Source organism: Neophocaena asiaeorientalis, unplaced genomic scaffold (assembly GCF_003031525.2).
Source record: "Neophocaena asiaeorientalis asiaeorientalis breed wild unplaced genomic scaffold, Neophocaena_asiaeorientalis_V1.1 scaffold353, whole genome shotgun sequence".
NCBI classification, from domain to species: Eukaryota; Metazoa; Chordata; class Mammalia; order Artiodactyla; family Phocoenidae; genus Neophocaena; species Neophocaena asiaeorientalis.
In genome coordinates, this window is record NW_020175261.1 from 811,398 (window position 1) to 837,079 (window position 25,682).

Below are 25,682 nucleotides of genomic sequence, written 5' to 3' on the forward strand. Positions count from 1 at the left end.
AGTGAACTTCTATTAAGAAATAAGATCAGAACAATGAAATATTAATAAGTGTACTTCATTAGCAATAAAAGATTAGGAAGTACACTTCATCGGTCTCCTTTAAAATGGTTGTTCACTCTGGATAAATAGGAACAAGTGTGATGAATCAACCTACCACCATGATTATTCAGACTTCCACTACAGAACTGTTAATATACAGCTAGGCATAGAAGTCACTGTTGTTTGCCTTTTACAGGTCCCCCCAAAAGATCCATCACTCAAGGAGTCATATCAAGACCCCGATGCAAAGGATGCCACTGCTTTGCATGGCATGAACCAGGAAGAACATGTTTCTCTTCTTATACACTAAAACCCTCTGCCCTATAGGGCAAGTTCTTGAAAACTACTGTCATTCTCAATCCCCCTCATCCAGTCAAAACACTTCTGAAATCCGAGCACCATGAATAGCTTAGAAGGTATTAGCTTAGAATAGCTTAGAATAGCTTAGAATAGCTTAGAGGGGCAGAAGACAGCAAGATAGCCCTCATGACTCTTATGGTATACGTATGTTCCTGTACCTTAGGATTCCCCTCCACAAAAATTAGCAGGAGTACTACAGCTGCAATCTTTGTTAACACCGTGGGGAAACTGGAAGAAGCTGCTATTTCATTTCTTTACAGCCACATCTTAGAGATTTCACCATTCTAATCCTTAATTAAGAAGTTATGTGTTATGTCAAAAAATTATAGTTTTTATTTTCAAAACACATTCTTTCAAGAAACTACCCCATTAGTGATGTGGTTTTCCAATAAAATAGAAAATTTAAGGATTAAGCATAAAATTACCCTAAGGCTTCTTTGGAATAGTACTCCATTAGAGTAATAAGACTTTGGAGATTTTTCTCAAGACTGAAAACATGGCCAACAGCTGATCTTCCCACAGGATTAAAAGTAATCAAGTAAAGATTGTGAAGAGTTCCCAAGAGATCTGAATGGTCAGTTTCTTCACTGGCTGTACAACGCTGAAAATGGCTGAACAGTTCTGTAATACACTGCAAAGTCTGTGTTGAGTCCTGTAGCCACAAGGCAAATGCATCATCAATAACACCATCAGATTGGAGACCTTCTTCTTCATCTTGATCATAAAGGTGACACAGAGCTCGGATCAACAAATTTGTTGCTTCATATTCTGACATAAAAAAAAGAAGACCCTTTTGTGACTGTGCAAGAAACTTTAAAACATCTTTCGTGGCTTGCAGCACACCAGGGTGTGCACTTGTTACTGGGATTGACAAAAGCAAGGTAACCAACTCCAAGAAGTGATGACTGTGAAGATACCTGTAGAAGAAGTAATAAAATATATGTTAAGTCAGTGTAAAACATTCTTCATTTATTCAATATTCATTAGACAGGAGAGAGGTAAAAAATTTAATGGCAATAATCCTTATCTTCAGCAATATACTGCTTTAACTAAAATAGTACTCTAAGTAGCAAGTCTTCTATCCACTAGGCCAAACAAAAGTGAAAGTTCTGTAAGGCTTTTTCCTAGCATTCAAAGGATGTTTAATAAGTAACTGTGACAAGTTTTCTCTTTCCAGAATCAACCATGACTTTAAAATCTGGGACTTCCTTCCAGGCCACTTATCAAATGCTCCTTCCTTTTAACCATGGTCCTACTCGACCCATGGCATATTAGTATATCTGAATTAGTATATCTAGGGAGAATATAGTACATATACCATAAAAAAACTTATAGTATATTCAGATTTACTATAGGTAGTATATCTGAATTAGTACCTCTAGGGGGAAAAAACCTCAAATTATCCATTTTCAGTGTTTAATACAATAGACTCTTTTATCAAATCCAAGAACCATTTTTTTAGTACCCATAGTTTTAGTAGAAAAAGTCTGAATTTACCTAACACCCCTAAATAGACCCAACTGCTACTGACAGAGTACTTTCACTGTCCTAAAAATACTCTGTGCTCCATCTATTCATCCCTCCCTCCCTCCCAATCCCTGGCAGTCACTGTCTCCACAGTTTTGCCTTTTCCAGAGTGTCATATTGTTGTAATCACATAGCATAAAATTGCCTCTTCAATCAATTTCTGCTTAAACTCAGGCTTCTATCATGATAAAAACACCTCCACTAACTTCTTACCACAAAGGTGAACATTATTATGCTCTAAGAGCATCCTTAACCACCTCATGGAATGTTCAGAAAATAGTTAACATGGCAGGCCTCAGAATGTTTATTCTTAGAAAGGCCTGCTTGCAAGGTTGGCCCTTGGCTGGCCTCTGGGGACTTGGATTTTGGGAGGGTTTCCGCCCATCAACTGGTAATAATACTCACTGCACCTAAACTGTTTATGCAAATAATATGGTTTATGCTGAACACCTGCTTTCCTTTTGGGAGTCTGGAATTCTGATACATGCTAGGTACTGGGTGCCTACATGGCTATCCCCCAATAATAAGCTTGGATGCTGAGATTCCAATGAGCTTGCTCAGTACGCAACATTTCACACATGTCACAATTTGTTGTTAGAGGACTTAAGCGGGTCCTTTGTGTCTAAATGAGGAAAGGACTCTGGAAGTTTATGACTCGTTTCCCCAGGCTTCGTCCCATGTACCCCTTCTCTTTGCTGATCATGTTTTGTATCCTTTTGATATAATAAATCGTGGTCGTGATTACAACACAGTCCTGTGACTCCATCTAGCAAATCTCGGGGGTTATCTTGAAGACCCCAACATGGTACATTAATGAACCTTGCCGTCACTTCAAACTAATCCTTCCAAAATGTAATTATTTCTTTCAAAATTCACTCTCCCTCCTAATTTACCAGTTTCTGTCCATAAAACCACAGTTCCAATAGTTACCTTGGCTAGAAACATCAAAGTTCCTTCTTACTTTCTCTTACTAGGTTCAGTTGCCAAGTCCTAGTAATGCTTTTTCACAAACTCTCAATATTAGCACAGTATTTGTCTTCCCATTTTCTGTAAATGCCACTATATCAGGCCAAGTACTTAGCACAACACCTACCACCTAGAATCTTCAGACAGGCTTATCTACCTAATAACTCCAATTTCTCTTCCATTGCAATACATCTTGTAACTATAATATAATCTTAGAACACTACTTTGATCATACCAGATCTGCTACTCCAAAATATTCGAGATCTTCCCACATTCTAAAAACAAAATCCCTGGGAATTCCCTGGCAGTCCAGTGGTTAGGACTCAGTGCTCTCACTGCCAGGGGCCCGGGTTTGATCCCTGGTCAGGGAACTAAGATCCTACAATCTATGCAGTGCAGCCAAAACAAAAACAAAAACAAAAATCCAAATTCCTTAGTGCACAGCATTCAAAGCCCTTTATTTCCTAAAGTCTGATACCCAAACATACCTCCTCCAATTATGGGGGAAAAACAAGACTTAGTAGGCCATTAATTACTCGTTTCCCCTCACTGACTATTTGAGAGCTTCACCCTTTTCTTATACTCAGTCATCCTCAGTGCATGACTTCAATTCCTACTTTATCAAAAATAGGATCAATGGGCTTCCCTGGTGGCACAGTGGTTGACAGTCCGCCTGCTGATGCAGGGGACACGGGTTCGTGCCCCGGTCCGGGAAGATCCCACATGCCGCGGAGCGGCTGGGCCCGTGAGCCATGGCTGCTGAGCCTGCGCATCCAGAGCCTGTGCTCTGCGACGGGAGAGGCCACGACAGTGAGAGGCCCTCGTACCACAAAAAAAAAAAAAAGGATCAGTGAGAAGTGCCTCGTCTCCTCTACTGTCTCCACACTACAAAGATATCTGTATTTGTATACATATAAGGTTTCCTTTCTCTTGTTCAAAGCCAAACTCCTACTTTGTACTCTTGACCTCATCTCCTACCAGACCTTGCTTTAACAATTATCATCTTACACTCCTGTAAGAACTCAAACTAAGGCAAGATCTGATAGTTTCAGCTAAAAACAGGAATGGATAGGTACAGATTTTAGAATGGACAAGTACTGATTTTCTGTTAATGCACTATGTTCCAAAGCAAGGCAAAAAATAATCACAGAAATAAGGAATAAAATAATAAAAATGCAACTTTTGCATTTAGTTGAAAAATTATTTACAGGCAAAATGCCAAAAAAGAAACTCTCAAAAATTAAAACAAAATTTTAAAAATCTACCGTGGGTACCTAATAATGGCAAAACTGTACCAACAGATAACTAGAGAGTTAGATGGCAGAAAGAAATGGCAATTAAACCTTTAATATATCTTTAACCAGGACTGTAAAATTAATTTAGTAAAGTATCAGTTTAATCTGCAATGTATTACAGTGATAAGGTACAAAAAGGTTTACACTGAAAAGCTCTCTCCTTCCTGTTCCATCCTCTTTGTACCACCTTCCCAGAAGCCACTCAGCGGTTTCTCATTTATTCTTGCTCACAGACATGCTTATATAAGCACTGTTGTTGATTATTACTATCTTTAACTTAAGTTGCTACTACAACTTTAAGTGTTAACTAAATATAGCTCACCCACAGTAATATATTTCTCAGTTCCACTTATTTTAAAATATCAAGTATCCTTGACCTACAGACAGAGTTAAAAAAAAAAAAAGAAACCAACCACATAAAATTGCCTCTAATGACTGGTAAAATATATTTCCCAAAGCCAAAAATGTCTTACCTAAAGAGAACAGGGTATGGATCATCCCTCTCTGGTGGTCCAGTAATACGTGCCATTGTTGGGAAAGACTTAACAGGAGGTTGGATCATTGTATGAGGTGCAGTTTCCATTAAATGAAAAACTTCCTCTAAGAGGTTAATAAGCTTTTCTATTTCCCCTTCACTTATATTTGAGGATTCCAAAAGATCCATATCCATTGAAGCCTCTACTTCATTTTCATATTCTGGGTTTGTTCTCTCAAGTCCAGTGTCTGTATCATGATCAGCTTCACTGTGGTTAGGAACAGAAGAAGTCTTCTCTGCTAAATGGTCACCAAGTCTTTTAATCTCTGACAAAATTTCATAGAAATGGCATTTCTGAAGAATAGCTGAACCAGCAGTGACAACCCTCACAGTCTGATCTAAAAGTATGAGCTCCAGCAGTTTTTGATAGCCACTTTTTTCACTCTGCCTACTTCTTAAAAATGCTTCCATTCCTTCTGTCATACTAATGACACTGTCCAAAGCTTTAAATGCATTTAACTTAAGGGAAGATGAGACATGATCAGCAAACAGGAGCTCAAATAATCCACTGATCACTCCTGCTTGTAGCAGTCCCATGACTCCTTGGGCCCCACATTCTGCCAGTGAGGACACTAATTTGGTCCCAGCTTTGAGCTGTCGGACATTTAAGGCAATGGGTTGGCGAAGGGCTACTTGTAAATTTAAAGCTTGCATGGTCCAGTCTATCAACTGGCCAAGGGCGTCTTGTTTTGTGTTTTTCAATTGCAAATAACTTAATCCTTTTATTATTAAACTTGGAATTTCTTCTAAAGCTGTTACCCATTTTGCACCTCTATCTTCTTGATACAAATCCAACAGTTCAGTTAACTTCACTGAGGCTTCTACTGCCCCTGAATTTTCTTTATCTGGACCTTGATCCTTCATTCTACTGATTTCAATTTCAAAAGTAGTCTTGTATGGACAGCTGAAGTATAAGAGTGGTACAAGCTCCCTGTCATATGGATCATACGTCATAGGAGGAACTGAAGCTAAGTCTTCAGCAGTGTATTCAACATCAAAGTTTGGATACTTAAATGTTTCACGTTCCAAGTCAGCAATTCCATCTTCATCACTGGAAATTTGTTCATAACCATCATCCCCTGAAAATCAGTTTGAATAATATTTAGTTGTTACATCATTGTTGTTTAATGCAGACCAATCTGGTTTGTCAAAAAAATCATTTAATAGTGTGGCAAAAAATAAAAATTAATGATTTCCTCAACAAAATTAATTTCTGCCCCAACATCTTATCAACAATTACTAACATTTTATAGTTTCTAATAGAATAATTATGGAGAAACTTCATAAGTGAAGTTTTCTATTATATCTGTTCAGCTTTACAACTCTGCTACAGATCTTTTCCTCACAAAATTAAATTAGAAATGCCTCAAAAAACAAACCAAAAATACCTCTTTCAGGAGGAAAGAAATTAAGCTTGCCCTCATAAGAGAGTATTTTTAAGATGGAAAAAATAAATTGATGGGCCAAAATTATTAAATTAACTAAGAATTAGTACCATAAATACCAAGCTACATCAAATATTTCCAGAAAAAACATTCTATGTTCTTTTTATAACATGAATTTCATATTCCTTCACTTTCACTTCTCTGTATTTACCTGTCACACAGTTTCCCCAGTTCTGTATTATGTTTTTAGGGAAAATCTGTTCATATAAAGTGCTCAGCTTTGCCAAAACAAAGAGTTTTCATATTATGACACATGCAGCTTTTTCCTCTATTTATTGATACAGGACTAGAAGTAATACAGGACCAGAGATGGAAAACTTGTTGGTTTTACTTTTTAACACTACTATTACCTGGCCGTGGTAAAACAGAGATGTGCAATTACAGCCTAAGAAAGAAAAGGAAATGGTTCCACAGTATTCCTCAAGTAACAGCCCTCTTGTGACATTCTTTAGCTCAAAACAATTTAGCCATAGCAATACACTCATATTTGAAAAGGAAGGGCCTATAGAGACTTGACTGTGGAATAACCACCAGATGTCTTCTGGTAAAAATCAAATTAACCAGCCTCATTCTCTCACCTTCTCTATTAAAATGTCCTCTGATTAACAAAGCCTGCATGAAATCTAACTACTACTTGCCAGTCAAACACAATAAATCTAAAAAGGATTTTGTGGTAATCTGGAAATGGGGTAAGCTAAAAAGGTTATCACTCAATAACCCAATTATTTATATTTTGTAAAAGGGCCACTGTGATACTAGAATGGTCCTCTCTCTCACGTAGAATGATGCTCACCTGTACTATCTTATAAAAGAAAAAGGCAGATAATCTGTCATTTTACATAAATACTTTAACACTACATTCCATTTACTGGAGAAATTAAGAGCCAATTAGCTTAAGTATCTCTTTTTGCTTTCAAAGGAAAAGTAAAGCCTAACTAAAGGACTGCATAATGCTGCCATATGTCCCTGTGTAATTGAGATTTTTCCTTCTGAATTTCTAAAAATAATGAAGCATTTTGCCAAAATATCTAGGTGGCAGACATTTTTAGCAATTCCACCCAGCTTAAAGCACCACTCCTGGGCTTCCCTGGTGGTGCAGTGGTTGGGAGTCCGTCTGCCGATGCAGGGGACATGGGTTCGTGCCCCAGTCCGGGAAGATCCCACGTGCCGCGGAGCGGCTGGGCCCGTGAGCCATGGCCGCTGAGCCTGCGCGTCCAGAGCCTGTGCTCCGCAGCAGGAGAGGCCACAACAGTGAGAGGCCCACGTACCGCAAAAAAAAAAAAAAAAACACCACTCCTTTACTCTCGAAACAGATCACCAAATCCCTAATCACCATGTATTTGCTGCATATCCCTGCTTCCCTGGACAAAGCTGATGGTATCAAGGGGCAGTGATACCATAGCAAGCCAAAGAGACTCTCTCTCCCAGAAAACTGGATCTGGATCTGAGACACAGCCAGGTAGTTTAGACTGGCTGGTTAAAGAGAGGAGATTAAAGATGTGGGGTGAACAGAGATATAACAATTAGTTAACAGAATATAAATTAGAAACACAAAACAAAGAAGAGACGGAAATCCCAGCTCTAGTCAAGTCTTAAGGCCCAGCTACAATCTGTCTCAGGTTTCTTGAAAGCCATTTATCTCTGCTACAAATTCTTCTGCATTACTACAAGCTACATCAAGCTAGTTTCTAGCACTTAAAACCAGAAGTCCTAGCTAATTCAACCCACCTTCACCTTCTTCATCTTCTTCACCTTCTTCCTCTTCATCTTCCTCTTCCTCCTCAGGGATACTATCTACTGTATGGCGATCATCCTCATCCTCATCCTCTTCTTCCTCGACATCCACATCATCTTCATCATCTTCTCCTTCTTCTTGTTGTTCTTCTTCTACTTCTCCTTCATCAGAATATTGACCTTCCTGAGGAACAGAATTCCGATCAGGAGAAATGGGCTCAAAGTAATCTTCTCTATGAGGAGCATCCTCTTCCTTGTCACCAGACACTGAAAAATTGAGGTTTAAGGCACAGATTATTTTAACTGTTTAAATAACATGAGGCAGAAGGATTGGATACTGTAACTACTTAATGACATTTTGGATGATTTAGCTCATAATTAATAAAGTATGCTTTATTAATTATTAATAAATATTAATAGTATTAAATAAACATACTTTAAACAAAGTATTAAATAAACACAGCTCATAATTAATAAAGTATGCTATGTTATATTCTAATACAATAATCCTCTTCTTTTTTAGCTATTAAGTAACTATACAGATTTTTCTCTCTTCCAATACCTACTGTTTATTTTTACTGGTGCTGTTCTGTACATACCACTATAGCACATTAACATTTTATTTTCAAAGTAATGTTGCTTCAGCTTCGAATTAATTAACTGATTTTTTTTTCTTTTAACAAATTCACTTGCCAACAAAAAAAACACAAGAAAACACTGTGCAGAATGGGGGCAGAGGATATTCATCAAGATTTGATTACCAGCATCTAATTTTTTTTCTTTAATCAAAAAGTACTATTAACATTAATCAAGAGGGGGAAAATAAACTATCACTGATATATTTCTACCTGGCAATGGCATGGGATCATCCTCATCATCATCAGGTGGAGGGGGTCCTGGTGGAGTTCTTGGTCCCCTTGGCTGTGGTCTTGGAGGGCTTCCATTAAACTGATCTTCTTTCTCCCCATCAGCTAATTTTATTAGAAAAAGAAAAAGAACTTTCAAATGAAGAAGTATAGTGAAATAAATGCATGACAAAAATGCTATTCATCATTTGAGTTTTCATCTTCAGAATTTATTAACTTTTTCCTTCCTGACATGTAACAGAAATTTTGCTAATTAGTTTATAATGGGAAAGTTAGAATTTTTGATGTCCCATATACCAAAATATAATGTATGTAACTCTTGGGCATTATCCCAGAAAAATGGAGACTTATTTTCCTGCAGGAAGATGTACATGAATGCTCATAATAGCTTTATTTGCAAAAGTCAAAAACTGGAAACTACCTAAATGTCCTTCAATGATTGAAGTTAAATAAATTATGATACATCCATACTATGTATTACTACTCAGCAACAATAAAGAATGATCTAATGCACACAGAAAGTAGATAAACTTCAAAGAAATTATGCTGAATGAAAATAGCCCATCTCAAAAAGATCCCAACTTCATGATTCCATTTTGTAACATTCATGAAATAATATAATTACAGAGACAGAGAACAGATTAGTGATTGCCAAAAGTTAGGGACAGGTGGGATGGGTTTGCCTGTAAAGGCATAACACCAGGGAATACTATGATAGTACAATCAAGTCTCTTAATTTTGGTGGTGGCTATGCAAAGCTAGACATGACATAAAATTACACACACACACACACACACACACGTATACATGTATAACTGGTGAAAGGTGAACAAGCTCTACAGATTGTAACAAGGCCAATTTTATTTTGATATTGTACTAGAGTTGTAAAAGATGTTAACTAGGGGAATCTGGGGATGAGTACACAGGACTTCCCTATACATTTCTTTGCAACTTCCTATAAATCTATAATTATTTCAAAATAAAAAGTTAAAAACATACACACATACATATATATGTGTATGTATATGCAATATATGAGCTTAAGTGTCCATTTTAAAACAAGTCAGCGAGAGTGAAGTCAGAGAAAGACAAATATCATATGCTATTGCTTATATGTGGAATCTAAAAAAATGGTACAAAACAGAAATAGAGTCACAGATGTAGAAAACAAAATTACGGTTACCAGGGGGGAAAGGGGGTAGGGGATAAACTGGGAGATTGGGATTGACATATTCACACTACTAAATATAAAACGGGTAACTTACAAGGACCTACTGTACAGCACGGGGAACACTACTCAATACCCTATACTCTGTAATAGGGAAAAGAATCTAAAAAAGAGTGGATATATGTGCACGTATGACTGATTCACTTTGCTGTGTACCTGAAACTAACACAACACTGTAAATAAAAATTATACTCCAATAAAAGTTTTTTTAGAAGTCAGTAAATTTTTTATCCACTTGTCTTTTTTTATTTTTTTATTGAAGCATAGTTGATTTACAATATTGTATCAATTTCTGCTGTACAGCAAAGTGACTCAGTTATACACATATATGTTTTTATATTCTTTCCCATTATGGTTTATCCCATATTGAATATAGTTCCTTGTGCTATACAGTAGAACCTTGTTGTTTATCCATTCTATATGTAAAACTTTGCATCTACTAAGCCCAAACTCCCCATCCACCCCTCACCAACCCTGCCTCCCCCTGGCAACCACAAATCTGTCCTCTATGTCTGTGAGTCTGCTTCTGCTTTGTAGATAGGTTCATTTGTGCCATAGTTTGATTCCACATATGAGTGATATCACAACAGTATTTGTCTTTCTCTTTCCGACAAGTCAATATATTTAACAAAATTTTAGAGTAACTACTTACCTATGTCAGATGCTGTGATAAGGCTACAGACAATAGGAAAGATCAATGAAACTACAAGCTTAGAAAAGATAAAATTAACAAACCTTTAGCTAGACTCACCGAGAAAAAAAGAGGACTCAAAATCAGAAATGAAAGAGGAGATACTACCACTGATACCACCAAAATACAAAGGATCACACCAAGCTACTATGAACAATTATACACCAACATATTGGACAACCTAGAAGAAATGGATACAGCCCTAGAAACATACAACCTACCAAGACTGAATCATGATTAAATAGACTATCTGAACAGACCAATTACTGTAAGGAGATTGAATCAGTAATCAAAAACCTCCCAAAAACAAAAAGTCCAGGACGATACGTCTTTACTGCTGAATTCTACCAAATATTCCAAGAATTAATACCAGTCCTTCTCAAAGTCTTCCAAACTCGTTTACAAGGCCAGCATTACCCTAATACCAAAACTAGACAAGGATGCCTCACGAAAAGAACGTTACAGGCCAATATCTCTGATGAACATACATGCAAAAATCCTCAACAAAATATTAGCAAGCCGAATTCTATAATACATTAAAAGGATCATACATCATGATCAAGTGGGATGTATTCCAGGGATGCAAGGGTGGCTCTGCATCTGCACATTAGTCAATGTGATACATTAACAAAATGAAGGCTAAAAATCATATGATCATCTCGACAGATACAGTAAAATCATTTTTCAAAATTCAAATTCATTTATGATAAACACTCTCAACAAAACAGGTATAGAGGGAATGTACCACACCATAACAGGCCATATGTGACAAGCCCATAGCTTTAACATCATTCTCAATGGTAAAAAGCTGAAAGCTTTTCCTCTAAGATCAAGAACAGAACAAGGATACCCACCTCTTGCCACTTTTATTCAACACAGTGTTGGAAGTCCTAGCCAGTGCAGTTAGGCAAGAAAAAGAAATAAAAGGCATCCAAATTGGAAAGGAAGAAGTAAAACTGTAGCTCTTTGCAGATAACCTGATACAGGTATACCCTGCTTTTTGGAAGTTCATTTTATGCCACTTCACTTTTACAAAAGACCTATCTTAGTACGTGTTTTCACTAACCAAAAGAAATCCAAAGTGGATTTTCACTTCTACAAAAAAATGTGAAAAGAGAAAATAAGTGTTAAGCATTTGTTTTGCACTGAGCTGTTACAGAGGCAACATAACCCCAAAGAGTGAGAGTGGCACTGCCAAGCTCCTTCTCTGGCAACTACACTCAGCATCTCAGCATTTAGCCACCATAGCTTTGAACTATGTCTGTGAGCATCTGGGCTTTATCTCAATTTATTTTGTGCGTCCATTAGCAAGATGTGTCCTAAGGTAATTGTTTCTTCGTTTTATACCATTTTGGTGTATGAAAGGTTTCATAGGAACACTCTATTTCAGACAGCAGGGGAAACCTGTATAATATAAAGAAAACCCTAAAGACTCCATTAAAAACCTATTAGAGGGACTTCCCTGGCGGTCCAGTGGTAAAGAATCCACCTTCTAACGCAGGGGACGTGGGTTTGATTCCCTGGTTGGTGAACTAAGATCCCACATGCCACGGGGCAACTAGGCCCACGCACCACAACTACTGAGCCTGTGCGCCTCAACTAGAGAGCCACGTGCTGCAAACTACAGAACCCACGTGCTGTGGAGCCCACGCACCACAACTAGAGAGAGAAAACCCACCTGCCACAACTAGAGAGAAGCCCATGCACTGCAACAAAGAGCCCACATGCTGCAACGAAAGATCCCTCATGCTGCAATGAAGATCCCGCATGCCAAAACAAAGACCCGATGCAGCCAAAAATAAAAATAGATAAAAAAATTTTTAAAACCTATTAGAATAAACAAATACAGTAAATCTGTAGGACACAAGATCAATACCCAAAAATAGGTTGCGTTTCTATACACTAATAATGAACTACGAGAAAGAGAAATTAAGAAAATCCCATTTACAATTGTATCCAAAAGTATAAAACACTTAGGAATAAATTTAAACAAGGACATGAAATACATGTATGTTGAAAACTACAAGACATTGATGAAAGAGACTGAAGGGGACACAAATAAATGAAAAGATATTCTGTGCCCATGGACGGGAAGAATTAATACTGTTAAAATGTCCATACTAGGGGGAATTCCCTGGCGGTCCAGTGGTTAGAATTCCACACTTCCACTGCAGGGGGCCTGGGTTCAATCCCTGGTCAGGGAACCAAGATCCCACAAGCCGCACAGCATGGCCAAAAAAAAAAAAGTCCACACTCCCCTAAAGCAATATATAAATTCAATGCAATCCCTACCAAAATTCCAATGGCATTTTTCACAGAAATAGAACAACAATCCTAAAACTTGTATAGAACCATCAAAGACCCCAAAAAGCCAAAGCAATCTTGAGAAAGAATAAAGCTGGAGGTATCACACAACGTTACAAACAATGTTACAGAGCAATAGTACTTTAAACAGTATGGTATTGACATAAAAAGAGACACAAAGGTCAATGGAACAGAACAGAGAGCCCAGAAATAAATCCATGCATATATGGTCAATTAATTTACCTGTGCTTAGCAGGTACTATAAAAGAAAAAAGATTAAACTACAGTGTGTGACCACCATCAGAGCAAAGATCTCACACCACACTATTATATAAGGATTTAAGAGAAACAATGGTCATTTTATTTGTGCTCATAAAATGCTAATTGTAAAGCAAAATATTTTTCCCTATGACCTCAATTATAATTTCAAAATTTATTCCCAAATCTCCTTAGCTCAACAGCTTATGAGTAATACTAGAGTGAGGAAAAGAGACCCTGGAAAACATGAGTCCAGCTGTCTGCTCTATAAAATGAAAGTCACTAAAGTTCATTAGAGGTTTTTTGTTTGTTTTTTTATAAAGTTGCTTGTGCTTTATTTTTATTTTTTTTATATTTATTTATTTATTTGGGCTGCACCAGGTCTTAGCTGCAGTACGTGGACACTTAGTTGTGGCATGCAGACTCTCAGTTGCAGCACACGAACCCTCAGTTGCGGCATGCATGAGGGATCAGTTTCCCGACCAGGGATTGAACCCAGGCCCCCTGCATTGGAGCGCAGAGTCTTACCCCTGAACCACCAGGGAAGTCCCTGTTTGTTTTATTTTTTTTTCGCCCTGTCATGAGGCACGTGGGATCTTAGTTCACCGACCAGGGATTGAACCCACGCCCCCTGCATTGGAAGCGGGGAGTCTTAACCACTGGACCGCCAGGGAAGTCCCTAGAGTTTTTATTTTTCTTGTCTTGAATTAATAAGCAAAAGGTTCTCAAAAGCAGGAAAATCTGCCTTAGCTAAGATTTGGACATCTAAGGAAATCTGAAATGCAGTCCTGATAAAACAAATGCCATTAACACAAGTATTCCAAAAACACATACCATATTTACTGCCTATTCTTCAATTCTTTGAAAGACAATTTTCATAGTAAACCATGAATAACCATGGATTATATTATCATATACATATTTTAAATGAAAAAAAAAAACCTTGGGTCAATTAAAAAAGCATTTTTGCAAAGTAGTGGAGGAAAATAAAATGCAACCACTTCAACATAAAAGACACTCTTATAGGAAAGAATGGGAGATTGGCAGATAACTTGTCAAACCTTAAACAAGGTTCAAAAAGTAGAAGAGTTCTTTGAGTTACCTTTTCCTACTATAATGAACATAAGTGTCACTGATAAAAGCAAATTTAAAATTCTCACCATGGGGACATCCCTGGTGGCGCAGTGGTTAAGAGTCCACCTGCCAAGGCAGGGGACATGGGTTCGATCCCCAGTCCTGGAAGATCCCACATGCCGTGGAGCAACTAAGCCCATGAGCCACAACTACCGAAACCCACGTGCCCTAGAGCCCATGCACCACAACTACTGAAGCCCACGTGCCTAGAGCCCATGCTCTGCAACAAGAGAAGCCATCGCAATGAGAAGCCCACACACTGCAACGAAGAGTAGCCCCTGCTCGCCACAACTAAAGAAAGCCCGTGCGCAGCAATGAAGACCCAAAACAGCCAAAAGTAAGTAATAAAATAAAATAAAATTAAATTAAATTCTCACCATGTTTTGGATTCCTTTTCAAACTTGGCTGTGGCTGGGGAGGTGGTGGAGGTGGAGGTGGAGGTGGTGGAGAGTCTCTGTCATGACTTATGACTCTATCCACTGATCCATATATTGCCAGTGTCAGACAGTTGTACCAGCCTCTTAGCACCAAACCATCAGTATTCACCTGATTTGGGGGGAGGGGGAGGGGAAGAGATATCTTTCAAATGAATGTTTTACTATGTCAGAAGTAAACTGGTATCAAATTACTTTGTGGTTCAACTAAAGTATAAAAGTATGCTGAAAATGCAAAGGTCAATATTGGTGGAAATTCACCCAGAGGCACAACTTTTGCATGGCCCTCCAGAGTTACCATACCTAAAACTGTCTCAGGACTACATCTCCCCAGTTCTATACTTTAGGCCAATCCTATTCAAAAAGCATAACCAGATTCCCAACCAAGAGAAGAGAAATGAGAAGGAAATTAAGGGGGAGCTACTGCCAATTCATAAATTAAACCCAAATAGTTACAGGGGTCATGGAGATACACAAGAGTACAAATTGTGCCCAGTCTCAAGAATTATAAAGCCTATAAAATTATACAGCATTCTTTTTACATGACATGCAGGTATATTCAGTGTACCTATATTGTACTTAAAAAGTAAGGGTAACCAGAGGCATTAAACAAATTGTTTTTGCAAAGAAACTTTATCCTAAAAAGATCAAAGACTTTATCAATGCCATTAACCCTCAATATTTCCTTATAAAATAACTTTACGTTTTTCAGAGCTTATCTATTAATCACTCTATCTTCACAATAACTATGAGAGGTAATCAGAGCAAATATTATCAACAAATAAGAAAATGAGAGTGTCAGTAGAAAAATTTGGCTAGAAACCAAAGCCCCTGACTTCTGAGTTCTCCTCCCACTCTACAGTGTTGGATAAAGATGAAATAATAAGTGGTAATGGAACCCTAGAGGAAGGGTTCTAGAGGAAGAAAAAAATTATTATTCTCCTTGCTAACCTTAGCAAACTCTAGCAAAGGGAAATCAGGGACCAGAAGAAAGGCTCAAAGACTATGCCCACAGATTAATAGACTCTAAACAGAAATACCACTGGAAGGAAGATAAATAGATAAAGAATACAATTTTTAGTCTAAACAAGGTGCAGAGGATTAAATACCCATCCCCCACCAAAAACAAACAGCAGGCTGAGTAGTCCCATATTAGATCACCATTATTTTTGGATTTCGGCTCTTCCATGATTCAGATCTTTTAGATGCTTTCAGAATGGCATTTGGTATCAAGAAAAAGACACTTCTGATACACAAGGAAGAAGTATGAAATATGAATTTTTAAAGAAAACTTAATTAAGGTACAATGGTGTTTAATAATAATTTACCTGCCTGTCATCTTCTGAATTTGCCCACCTAAATGAAAAGAAGGAAAAGCACAGATGCTGGCTTCTTCCTGACCCAAGTATAAAATTAGAATAAAGAGCTATATGGGTAGATAATAGCATTACAATGTCTTTGCTCCATTTTAAAATAGCTTCTGGAATACAAGAGGAATCAGACAAGAAATGATGATATTCTGCAGAACTAGAACCAAGTAAGTTGACATTCTGCATCACTGGTTTATCTGGATCAAAAACTCTGAATGGAGGTGAGAACAACAGTAGTAACAAGTTGAAAACTGACTTCTACAATTACCTTTGAGTTGGGTCTAAAGATGATAGAAGTATTCTCATCATATTCCAGGCTGCCAAAAGAGTAGGAATAAATATATAGGCTCAAACACTGAACATCACAGTTCATGAAGAAGTTTTTCTAGATTCATATATTTCAATCAAGTGCTAGATTTGTGTTTTAATGAACTACAAAGTTTGGGTTTAATTTACTCTCCACAAAATGATATCAAGAAAAAGTATAAAACAAACCCCCCAGAGATTCTGGTTCAATTGCTTTGAGGTGTGTGTGAGAATCAATGTTTGTTTAAAAGCACCCCAGGTAATTCTAATGTACAGCCAGAGGAGAGATCCATAGCATTATAGTCTTCAAAAAAAATGTATACTGGGACCAAAATTTTTAAAAAGCACCTATTTTCATCAGGTACTGACATAAGAATAACATTCTATAATATAAAAAATTAGCTGTTTCAGATTACCTAGGTTCCCTTCATTTAAAAAGAAGTTAAATTACCAATATAATTTAATAATAAATGAGTGGAGAATCAATAAAAGAATAAGCAAAACTTAATTCCTGACAGGGACAGAAAATTTTCCATTTTTAAGCTGCCTTTAAAAAATTGTTATTTTATAAATGAATTTTCATAAATGAGTAAACCCATCTAACGGTTAATTAATTTGCAGACATCAAAACAACTAGTGTTAGTCATACCTAGCATGTATTATATAATTCAAAATAGGAGTAACTATAACAAAATTCTCATTTTACAAAAATGTGACTATGGAATTTTAAATTATGTAGTAGTGTGACGTAAAAAACATAGACAAAATCTCAATGTGTTTATATAGGTTCTTTTAAGAATCAAAAAGTAATCTTTTCCAAATTAGGTTATTATCAAATCATGTGATATGTATAATGCATACACCAATAAAAAGCAAACAAAAGATGGTTAATGTTTCACACATTTAAAATTTTATTTTATAAATAAACTCAACATGTTCTTAGGAGCTTGACATTTCCTTAATATTGTCAATTGAGAAAATTAAACCCTGAGTTCTTGGATCTACCACCATACACAGCCTTTTCTTCTATCTAAAGAATAAAAAGGTTTTGCTTACTAACTTATGAGTTGCTGGTGAAATTACCTAGTAAGTACATACCTTCCCAACCTATCGAAAACTGGGGCACTTGGTTTGCTTACATTGTTAAAGAATAAGTCTAATTGAAATGTGTGCGGTGATGTCTCCCTGTGAATGAAACAAAGTTGAAAGGTCAGCCTTTACAATAATCAGTTCCTAAATTAAAACAAAAAACAAAGTAAGTACAAATTTAAGAGCAATTCTAGAATTAAGATAAATTATTCCTAATATGTAAATAACAAAAACACGGAGTTAACTGCAATATTTCCTGTAATTTTATTCATATCCAATTCTCAAGAAGTCAAGTATTCACTTTGAGTACTACTGAAAAATTTTTAGCCATCAAATAACTTTCGCCTGCTACTTGGACCATCTTAAAACACACAGATATTTAAATTTTTTAATGTATTTTAATGGCAAATGCTAATTAATCATGGTATCTAGTTTTATAATTCCTTATATCATTATTCTATTAGCAAAAAGAATCAGGAGTTAACTAACTTTAAGTTGTAAATAATAATTACCATTTAATTTCAATTTAACCCACATTCATACAGGACTGTAATAATACTTTGAGCATCAGAGCCCTAAATTGTGACTTAAAGCCCAGATTGAAATTTGTATAGCACTAATTTACATAAATATTTTGATTTTTCTATAGACTTCTATAATCAAGATTAAAGCCTATTTAATTTGCACTAGAATGAAACCCTGCTACACCCTTGCTGAAATTCCTTCGGCTCAACTAAAATCTTGATTTTTAAACAATGCATGCTTTGTTGTTTATTTACAAAAAATCCATATGGTAAAAAGTGTAATGCCCGGAGTACTCTGAAAGAGATTCCTTTATGTATTTCTGGTAGAAGTACAAACAGGTACAATCATTCTGAAAGACAATATGGCAATAAAATTCAGGAGACTGAGAAAATGTTCACACCATTTGTTCCAGAAATACTTTTCTCTACAAAGTGTTTCTATGGAAACACTAATATACAAAGACTTTTTTCAAGAGGAGGTGCATTATACTAATAATGTGAAAACTAAAAACCATCTAATGGTCTCCACTTTAAGAACTAGCCGAATAAATAAGAGTACATTGATTTGTTAGATTATGCAGTCATTAGAAATCATATTTTCAAATAAATTTAAATGATGTGAAGTACTCCTGACATAATGTTAAATGAAACAAAGGAATACACAGAATAGCACACAGTGGGATCAGAGCAGCATCATACATTTTATCTTACCCAAATTCAACTATATGTGCTCAACAACTCTAGTCTCTCTCTCCTAGCCTTCCTCTTCAAACCAGACCCTGGCCTCCAATATCTCAAGGAAAGGAAAAAGGACCGAAATGCAAATTCTTTCCTCTGGAGGCACCAAAGACTCAGGTCCTGGGCACCGAACAGCGATTTAAAGAATCAATGGTAATTTGACTCCACTAGACTTTCATCTTAAAACTTGTTGACTCTAAAACCTAACCTCACATAAGATACCACATTTACAAAAAACAAAAAACAGTATATATATATAAACGCACACATATAAATTTAAAAACACATGGCCTCAAATGTTAAGATTCTCAGAATGAAGGGATAACAGGGGTTTTAATTTTACCTGACATAGTTCTGAATTTCATAATGAGAAAAAATACTATCATAAAGTGTGCTGCACAAATATATCATCTCTAACATTACTTTCAACCTTGAGATTTCAGGCTTCCCAACATCTTACATATTTGTATTATTGAATCAATACTTTATTTTACTGTTCTATAACATACTGTGCATAAAGTTGTTTCTGATAATAATTTCATATTTGGAACTATTAAAACATGAACAGCCATTCACGCCCAGCTAAGAAAAAGGAGAGAGATAAGAAGGGGGAAATGTAACAAATACTCTTACCCACTGCAGCTAATGGCAGAGATTCATATTGCCTGCTGTGGTAGCCAGCCTCCAAAATGGCCCCCAAAGACCCCTGCTTCCTGGTATTCACACCCCTGTGTAGTTCCCTCCCACACTGTACCAGTAGAATATGTAATCAACAGAATATAGTAAAAGCAGTATATTGAAGTATGTCACAGTATGCCATTTCTGATATTAAGTTATAAAATACAGCGACTGTGGCTTCCTTCTCGGGCATGCTCTCTCACTTTCATTCTTGGATCACTCGCCCTGCAAAAATACATGCTGTGACATAAGCAACCCATAGAAAGGATCTCCTGGCAAAGAACTGAAGATCTGCCAACAGTCATGTGAACAGGCTTCTAAAATTCCCTAGCCTCAGTCAAATCTTCTGAGACTGCAACCCAAAGCCTATATCTTAGTTATAACCTTATGAGGGAACTTGAGCCAATCAAGCAGCTCCCAGGCTCCTGACCCTCAGAAATAGTAGGGGATTAGGTTGCTAAATTTGCTACAGTTTGTTATACAGCAACAGATAACTAATAGACCTTTCTTGACCAAAAGCAGTACAATTAGAGAAGACTGCTGGATACACTATCATTACTCCATCTTTCTCATTCTACACACATAGGAAAAGTAGAAAGAAATACAGGAAAACAGGAGATTTTATTTCCTTACACATGGCAAAAAAGATATGAAGTCAATTACAATGATTTGTCATTATAAATACTAATCATTCTTACTGTTTTGTTTTGTATTTGTTTTACCTTTAAATGACCTGAAAACATTTGAAGATTTTTATATCTACCTCTAGGAATAACCAACTACTTTTCACAATTATGAAGAAATGAGCCCTTAACTTTGAATCTGTACCATTAACAGTCACCCCTGTAGCTGGCTTAACTCTTTCAGGTAATAGAAACTGAGCTATCACAGCATGGACATAACAAAATGTGGCATTGATACGTAAGAGTAACACCTAGGCTATAAGCTAAAAACCCACAGATATATTTATTATACATATTCATGTTTCTATAACCAAAATTTAGCTTTCATCTCCAGTTCATGTAATTAAAATCAGAAGAAGATGATTATTCATGTTACAACAAAGATCAAATTCCTCTGTTTTATGTCAGTTGTTAAAATTATGAACAACTCCACAGCAGGGAATTCCCTGGAGGTCCAGTGGTTAGGACTTGGTGCTTTCTCTGCCATGGCCCAGGTTCAATCCTGGGAACTAAGATCCCACAAGCCGCACTGCATGGCCAAAAAATAAAAATTAAAAAAAGATTTAAAAAAACCAAAACTCTACATCAGGAACCATGTCTTATATTTGGTTTATTTCACAAAGAGCCTAAGAAAGAGAAATGATGCTCAAATAACTACTTGCTCGGTACAACTAATGGTAATGTGAAGCTACATATTTATAAAAAGACACATGTATCAGGCTAAGGAGATCACCAATAAGTCATGAAAACTGATACTATAAAATAATATAATAAAAAATGTAGCAACATAATAAAAGATATATTTCTAAATATTCAGACTCATTCTTATTTTCAAGGAAAAAGTCACATTAAAAATACTTCATCTACTATACTGTGTCACCCTAGAATCGTTCGGAAAATATAAACCTATTTCCACCAATTAAAAAAAAGAAATGAAGAAAGAAAAACTTAATCTAGTACTCAGGTCAAATAATGACTCTTTTCAAGTTTATAATAATATATAGATTATAGAGAAAACCTAGAGTCAATTACAATGCAACATAACATAACCATAACTGAATAAAGTTTTAGGTTTTTTGTTTTTTACTTACAAAATATTACCTTAAATTTTTGCATTTAAGAGTATGTTTCTAGATCAACTTTAGTCAAAAGTACTTTTAAAAAAGAAAACTGACTTACCCATATGCTCTACTGTCAGGCAAGCTGCTATGGGCTCTTACTCCGGGGGGTATGACTCGGACTTCATTGATATAAACCACACATGGAAAACGAACCACGTCTATATGAGAACTTTGCTTTAAGAAAAGGGGGGAGAGGAATATACTGTAAGCAAAACACTTTGTCTATTCAAAATTTATTCACTTCAATTTGTTTCATTCAGAATACCACAAACAATTTTAAAATAAACACCACATCATTAAAACAGTGCTATTACATTTTTTATAATGGTATTAAAACCACTCTTAAAAACAGCTGATGATAAAATGTACCTAGTTAAATCTCTCCATTTGTATAACAACATTTCCTGCATCTGCTTCCCTGCTGATGTTTTGCTTAGGCCAATAGAGACCTACAATCCTTTACTGGAAACCTCTGGAGCCAGACACCGTTCAGAATCCTGACTTTTGGAATTCCTTGGCGGTCCAGTGATTAGTACTACGTGCTTCCACTGCAGGGGGCACGGGCTTGATCCCTGGTCAGGGCACTAAGATCCCGCACACCAGGCAGTGCCGGCCAAAGACAAAACAGAATCCTGACTTTTTAGATTTTTAGAAAGCAAATGATACAAACACTACATATTACTTAACACCCCCAGTGGCTTCTGGGGCAGTACCTTGTAACCAAAACATTAATACTTCTGCAGCAACATGTATAAACAGTCACACTAAATAAAGATTATAACTAGCATCATATCAGTTCAAATCAGAGCACGTGGCCACATGTATTTAGGGCAGATTTTTCTGCCATTTTTGAATTTCTGAATTATAGATGAGAGATGGTGAATCTCTATTTAAATTAGCTTAATTTACCAAACTTACATACTAGTATCAAGAGATCCAGGGAAGCCATTTAGGCACCAAACAGTTAAGGTAAACCCTCTCAAATTTAAAAAAGGAAAAAAATCCACAAACTAAGAATTTATTATAATAACATAAATGGATAGCATAAATTTAGTGTACATTTATTTCTATGTATCATTTGACACAAGACCAGACAAATGTAGCTCTTGAGATCAATAATTTAAAAAGAAATTTTTCACATTGTTTTTGGACGATTGTGTTTTTGTTTGTTTGTTTTTGGTTTTTTGTGGTACGCAGGCCTCTCACTATTGTGGCCTCTCCCGTTGCGGAGCGGAGGCTCCGGATGCACAGGCTCAGCAGCCATGGCTCACAGGCCCAGCCGCTCCGCGGCATGTAGGATCCTCCCGGACCGGGGCACGAACCCGTGTCCCCTGCATCGGCAGGCGGACTCTCAACCAGTGCGCCACCAGGGAAGCCCTGGACGATTGTTTTACATCAACTTTTCCTAGCAGTTCAGCCAAACATCATTACCTAGTGGTCAAAGTTTATAATAAGAATGGTTCATATTATTTGCATCCAGAAAGACTGAGTCCTAAGTGCCTCTTGAAGCTGCAAAGAATACTGTGCCTATCAACAGACCAAAAGACTAGTCAAACGAGTCTTTCCTAAAATGTGACAGAGGATGACTTTCCAATTTTGCATTTTAAGCTCAGAGATTAAATATAATTAAATATATAGGTATAGAAATCTTAACATAATGTTAACTATTCAAGTGTACTTTATACTCTCAAAGATACAAAAGAAACAGGATGAATGCAAAGTGTGGCTGATTGCTGGTTGTTTTCCAATACAACTCTTCTTCTAGAGAAGATTGAGTTGGGCAAAAGCGAACTAAAAACTGAATTTCCCATGTCCTGGGAAGCCAGTGTGAACATGTGATTGCTAGATTCTGATCAATGGGATGTAAATGGAAATGACGTAGGCAACTCTGGGTCATGTCCTTAAAGGGAAAATTCAGACTTCAGAAACTCCTGCCACCTCTTCTTCTATACTCTGCTGCCTTTCTAGAACACATGTTATGGTAAGCTCTCTTGGAAAATGCAGGCAATTCCCTAAGAATGGGAGAGGAACCTGTCTCTGACAATGCAGAGCTGTCACATTAGCCCTAGAATACTTAAAACCAGATTGAAAGAGAAAATCTTATTTTATCTAACCCACCGTTATCCTGACTTTATGAGAGCAGCTGAAATTATATCCTAATTATTACAAATATACTGTAGGTATTCAATAAGTACTACAGTAGATTTATATAAAAGAAAAAGCATTCTGCCTCAAACTTTGGCTCTATGTTTCTGTCCTGTAAAGAGCTCCTCTACTTAAAAAGTCTACTATACAGAAGCTCCTTTGCTTATATGGTTAAAAATTCTCATTAATATTTACAAAGGAAACTTAGAACAAAACTTTATTTATTCTAACCTCCTTCCACCCTGCCCCCTGCTAATTAATGAATGGTATTAGTAGTAGTTAGGGTGTCGTCACTGTGGACCTAAAAAGATCAACTTGAGGTTTTACAAATAGCCTTTCAAAATCTATTTTGTTTGTAAGTAGAAGAGTTTCTATATTAGTTGCTACCACTTTTATTCAATATTTATTTTGAAACATTTACTAAATGTCTATAATGTTCCAAGGTATGCTAGGTCCTGAGAATATAAAGACAAGACATAATCCCTGCCATTAAGGTACAATCTACTGTAGTAAATGAATAAATAAATTGCTATGATACAGACTCACACAGGAAACTATGAAAACTCAGAAGCGTACTTACCTAAATCAGACTGTGGGCAAACATTTGTGGGGGGAAAAGAAGAGTGTCAGGGAAGGCTTCCCAAAAGAAGTAGCACCTGATCTAAGTAAGTGTTTAAGGAAAACAAGAATCAGTGTAGCAGAGGGATAAAGAGCTTTCTAGGCAAAGGGAGAGGCATGTGCAAAAGGAATGCAAACAAGAACTTGGAAGGTTCAAGAAATTACAAGCATAGTTCACCAAGGCTAGAGGGCAAAATGTGGGAGGAAAATAGGGCAGAGTAGCTAAACACAATCAATAGAATTACAAGAAATAAGTTTTTCATTCACTGCCAGAAGTCAACTCCAAAAATCTGTATCACCATTTAGGACCTCTCTCCTGAGCCCCAGACCACTATATCCAACTGTCAACTGGACATCTCCATTTGAATGTCCCTCTGGCACCAAAAACTCAACAAGTCCAAAACTAAAGTGTCCTACATCAGTGATGGCACCACCATCCAGACAATGGCCAAGAGAGAAAACATTATCATCCTTGGATTCTTTCTCATTCTCTCTCACCTAAATAATTCCTTCATCCAAACTTCAAGTCCTATTGATTAAACCTCTAAACAGCTCTCAAATCTGTGCATTTCCCTCCATTTCTGCTGTCACTCCTCTAGTTCTAGAGACTAGGCCAAATTCCTCAGTCTTATAAACAAGTATGGTCTCTTCTCACCAATCCAAATTTATAGCCCCAACATACCCTGGTTTTCCTCATCTTTATGCCATCACTCATGCTACTGTCTCTGCTTAGAACCCTTCCACGCTCCTCTCCCAACTCCTTTCAGATGTCAACTTTCTCTTAAAAGCTAAGCCAGATCAAGTCTAGATGAGTGCTTATCAAACTAAATTCTAATTGCTTCTTTTAACTCTCCTGTTGGAGTGGTATTTCAAGAAGACAAGAACCAAGTCTCAGTTTACTGTTGTATTCATAGTGCTGAGCATATTCATTTAATGAATGAAAGACTTTTAACAGGTGCTTGATAAGAGTTGACTGAATTGTGTTTTCAAAGTTAAAAATATTACAATGAAGTAGGGGCTTAAAATATCTAGAGGAGTACCTAAACCTAGGAAGACAGGTTGACAGTGGGAAATCATGGAATGGAAGTTTTATGATTAGAGAGGTACCTGAAAAGTGAAGAACAGACTGGTCAGGTTCCATGACTCAGCCACATCTAAGGAAGAAGTCATTGTGTGTTTAAAGGTCACAGTATAGCTGTCTCCTATACTTTCCTATTCCTGCAACTATCTTCTCTTCCCTATCCTCTCCTAAGGGTAAACTAAGGCTATGTCATCTATTCCTGCCACTTCCATTATCACTGCTGCTTGCATGAGTTCCAAATTGACTTCCTAAACTCTAAAATGAAGTAGGACTTTCTAACATCAATCACCCTCGTAAGACTGAATTTTAAGCCAGCAATTCCACTCTGGAAAGTAATAAAGAACTAATTAAATATAAAACATATAAATATAATGTTAATTATATTAACTAATTAAATATAAAACATATAAAACAATTTAGCCTCAAGAATATCGTATCACTGTAAAAAGTCAGAAGCCTAGATGTATGAAAATTTAATATATAAATAATAGCATTACCACTTAAAGAACTATT

The 25,682-nt window shown here is 36.6% G+C and overlaps 1 protein-coding gene across 2 annotated transcripts in view; it reads right to left on the bottom strand.

Moving 5' to 3' along the window:
* The window catches only part of VIRMA (vir like m6A methyltransferase associated), a 60,842-nt gene that overhangs the window by 31,439 nt on the left and 3,721 nt on the right, over window positions 1–25,682 (bottom strand). For both annotated transcript variants that reach the window (XM_024765426.1, XM_024765425.1), the window contains exons 2-9: window positions 21,384–21,499; window positions 17,591–17,677; window positions 16,455–16,503; window positions 14,760–14,928; window positions 8,750–8,872; window positions 7,896–8,168; window positions 4,661–5,801; window positions 825–1,316 (exon numbers count right to left, since the gene is read on the bottom strand). In XM_024765426.1, the coding sequence (XP_024621194.1) occupies window positions 825–1,316; window positions 4,661–5,801; window positions 7,896–8,168; window positions 8,750–8,872; window positions 14,760–14,928; window positions 16,455–16,503; window positions 17,591–17,677; window positions 21,384–21,499 (2,450 nt within the window). The remainder of the gene's footprint in view (window positions 1–824; window positions 1,317–4,660; window positions 5,802–7,895; window positions 8,169–8,749; window positions 8,873–14,759; window positions 14,929–16,454; window positions 16,504–17,590; window positions 17,678–21,383; window positions 21,500–25,682) is intronic.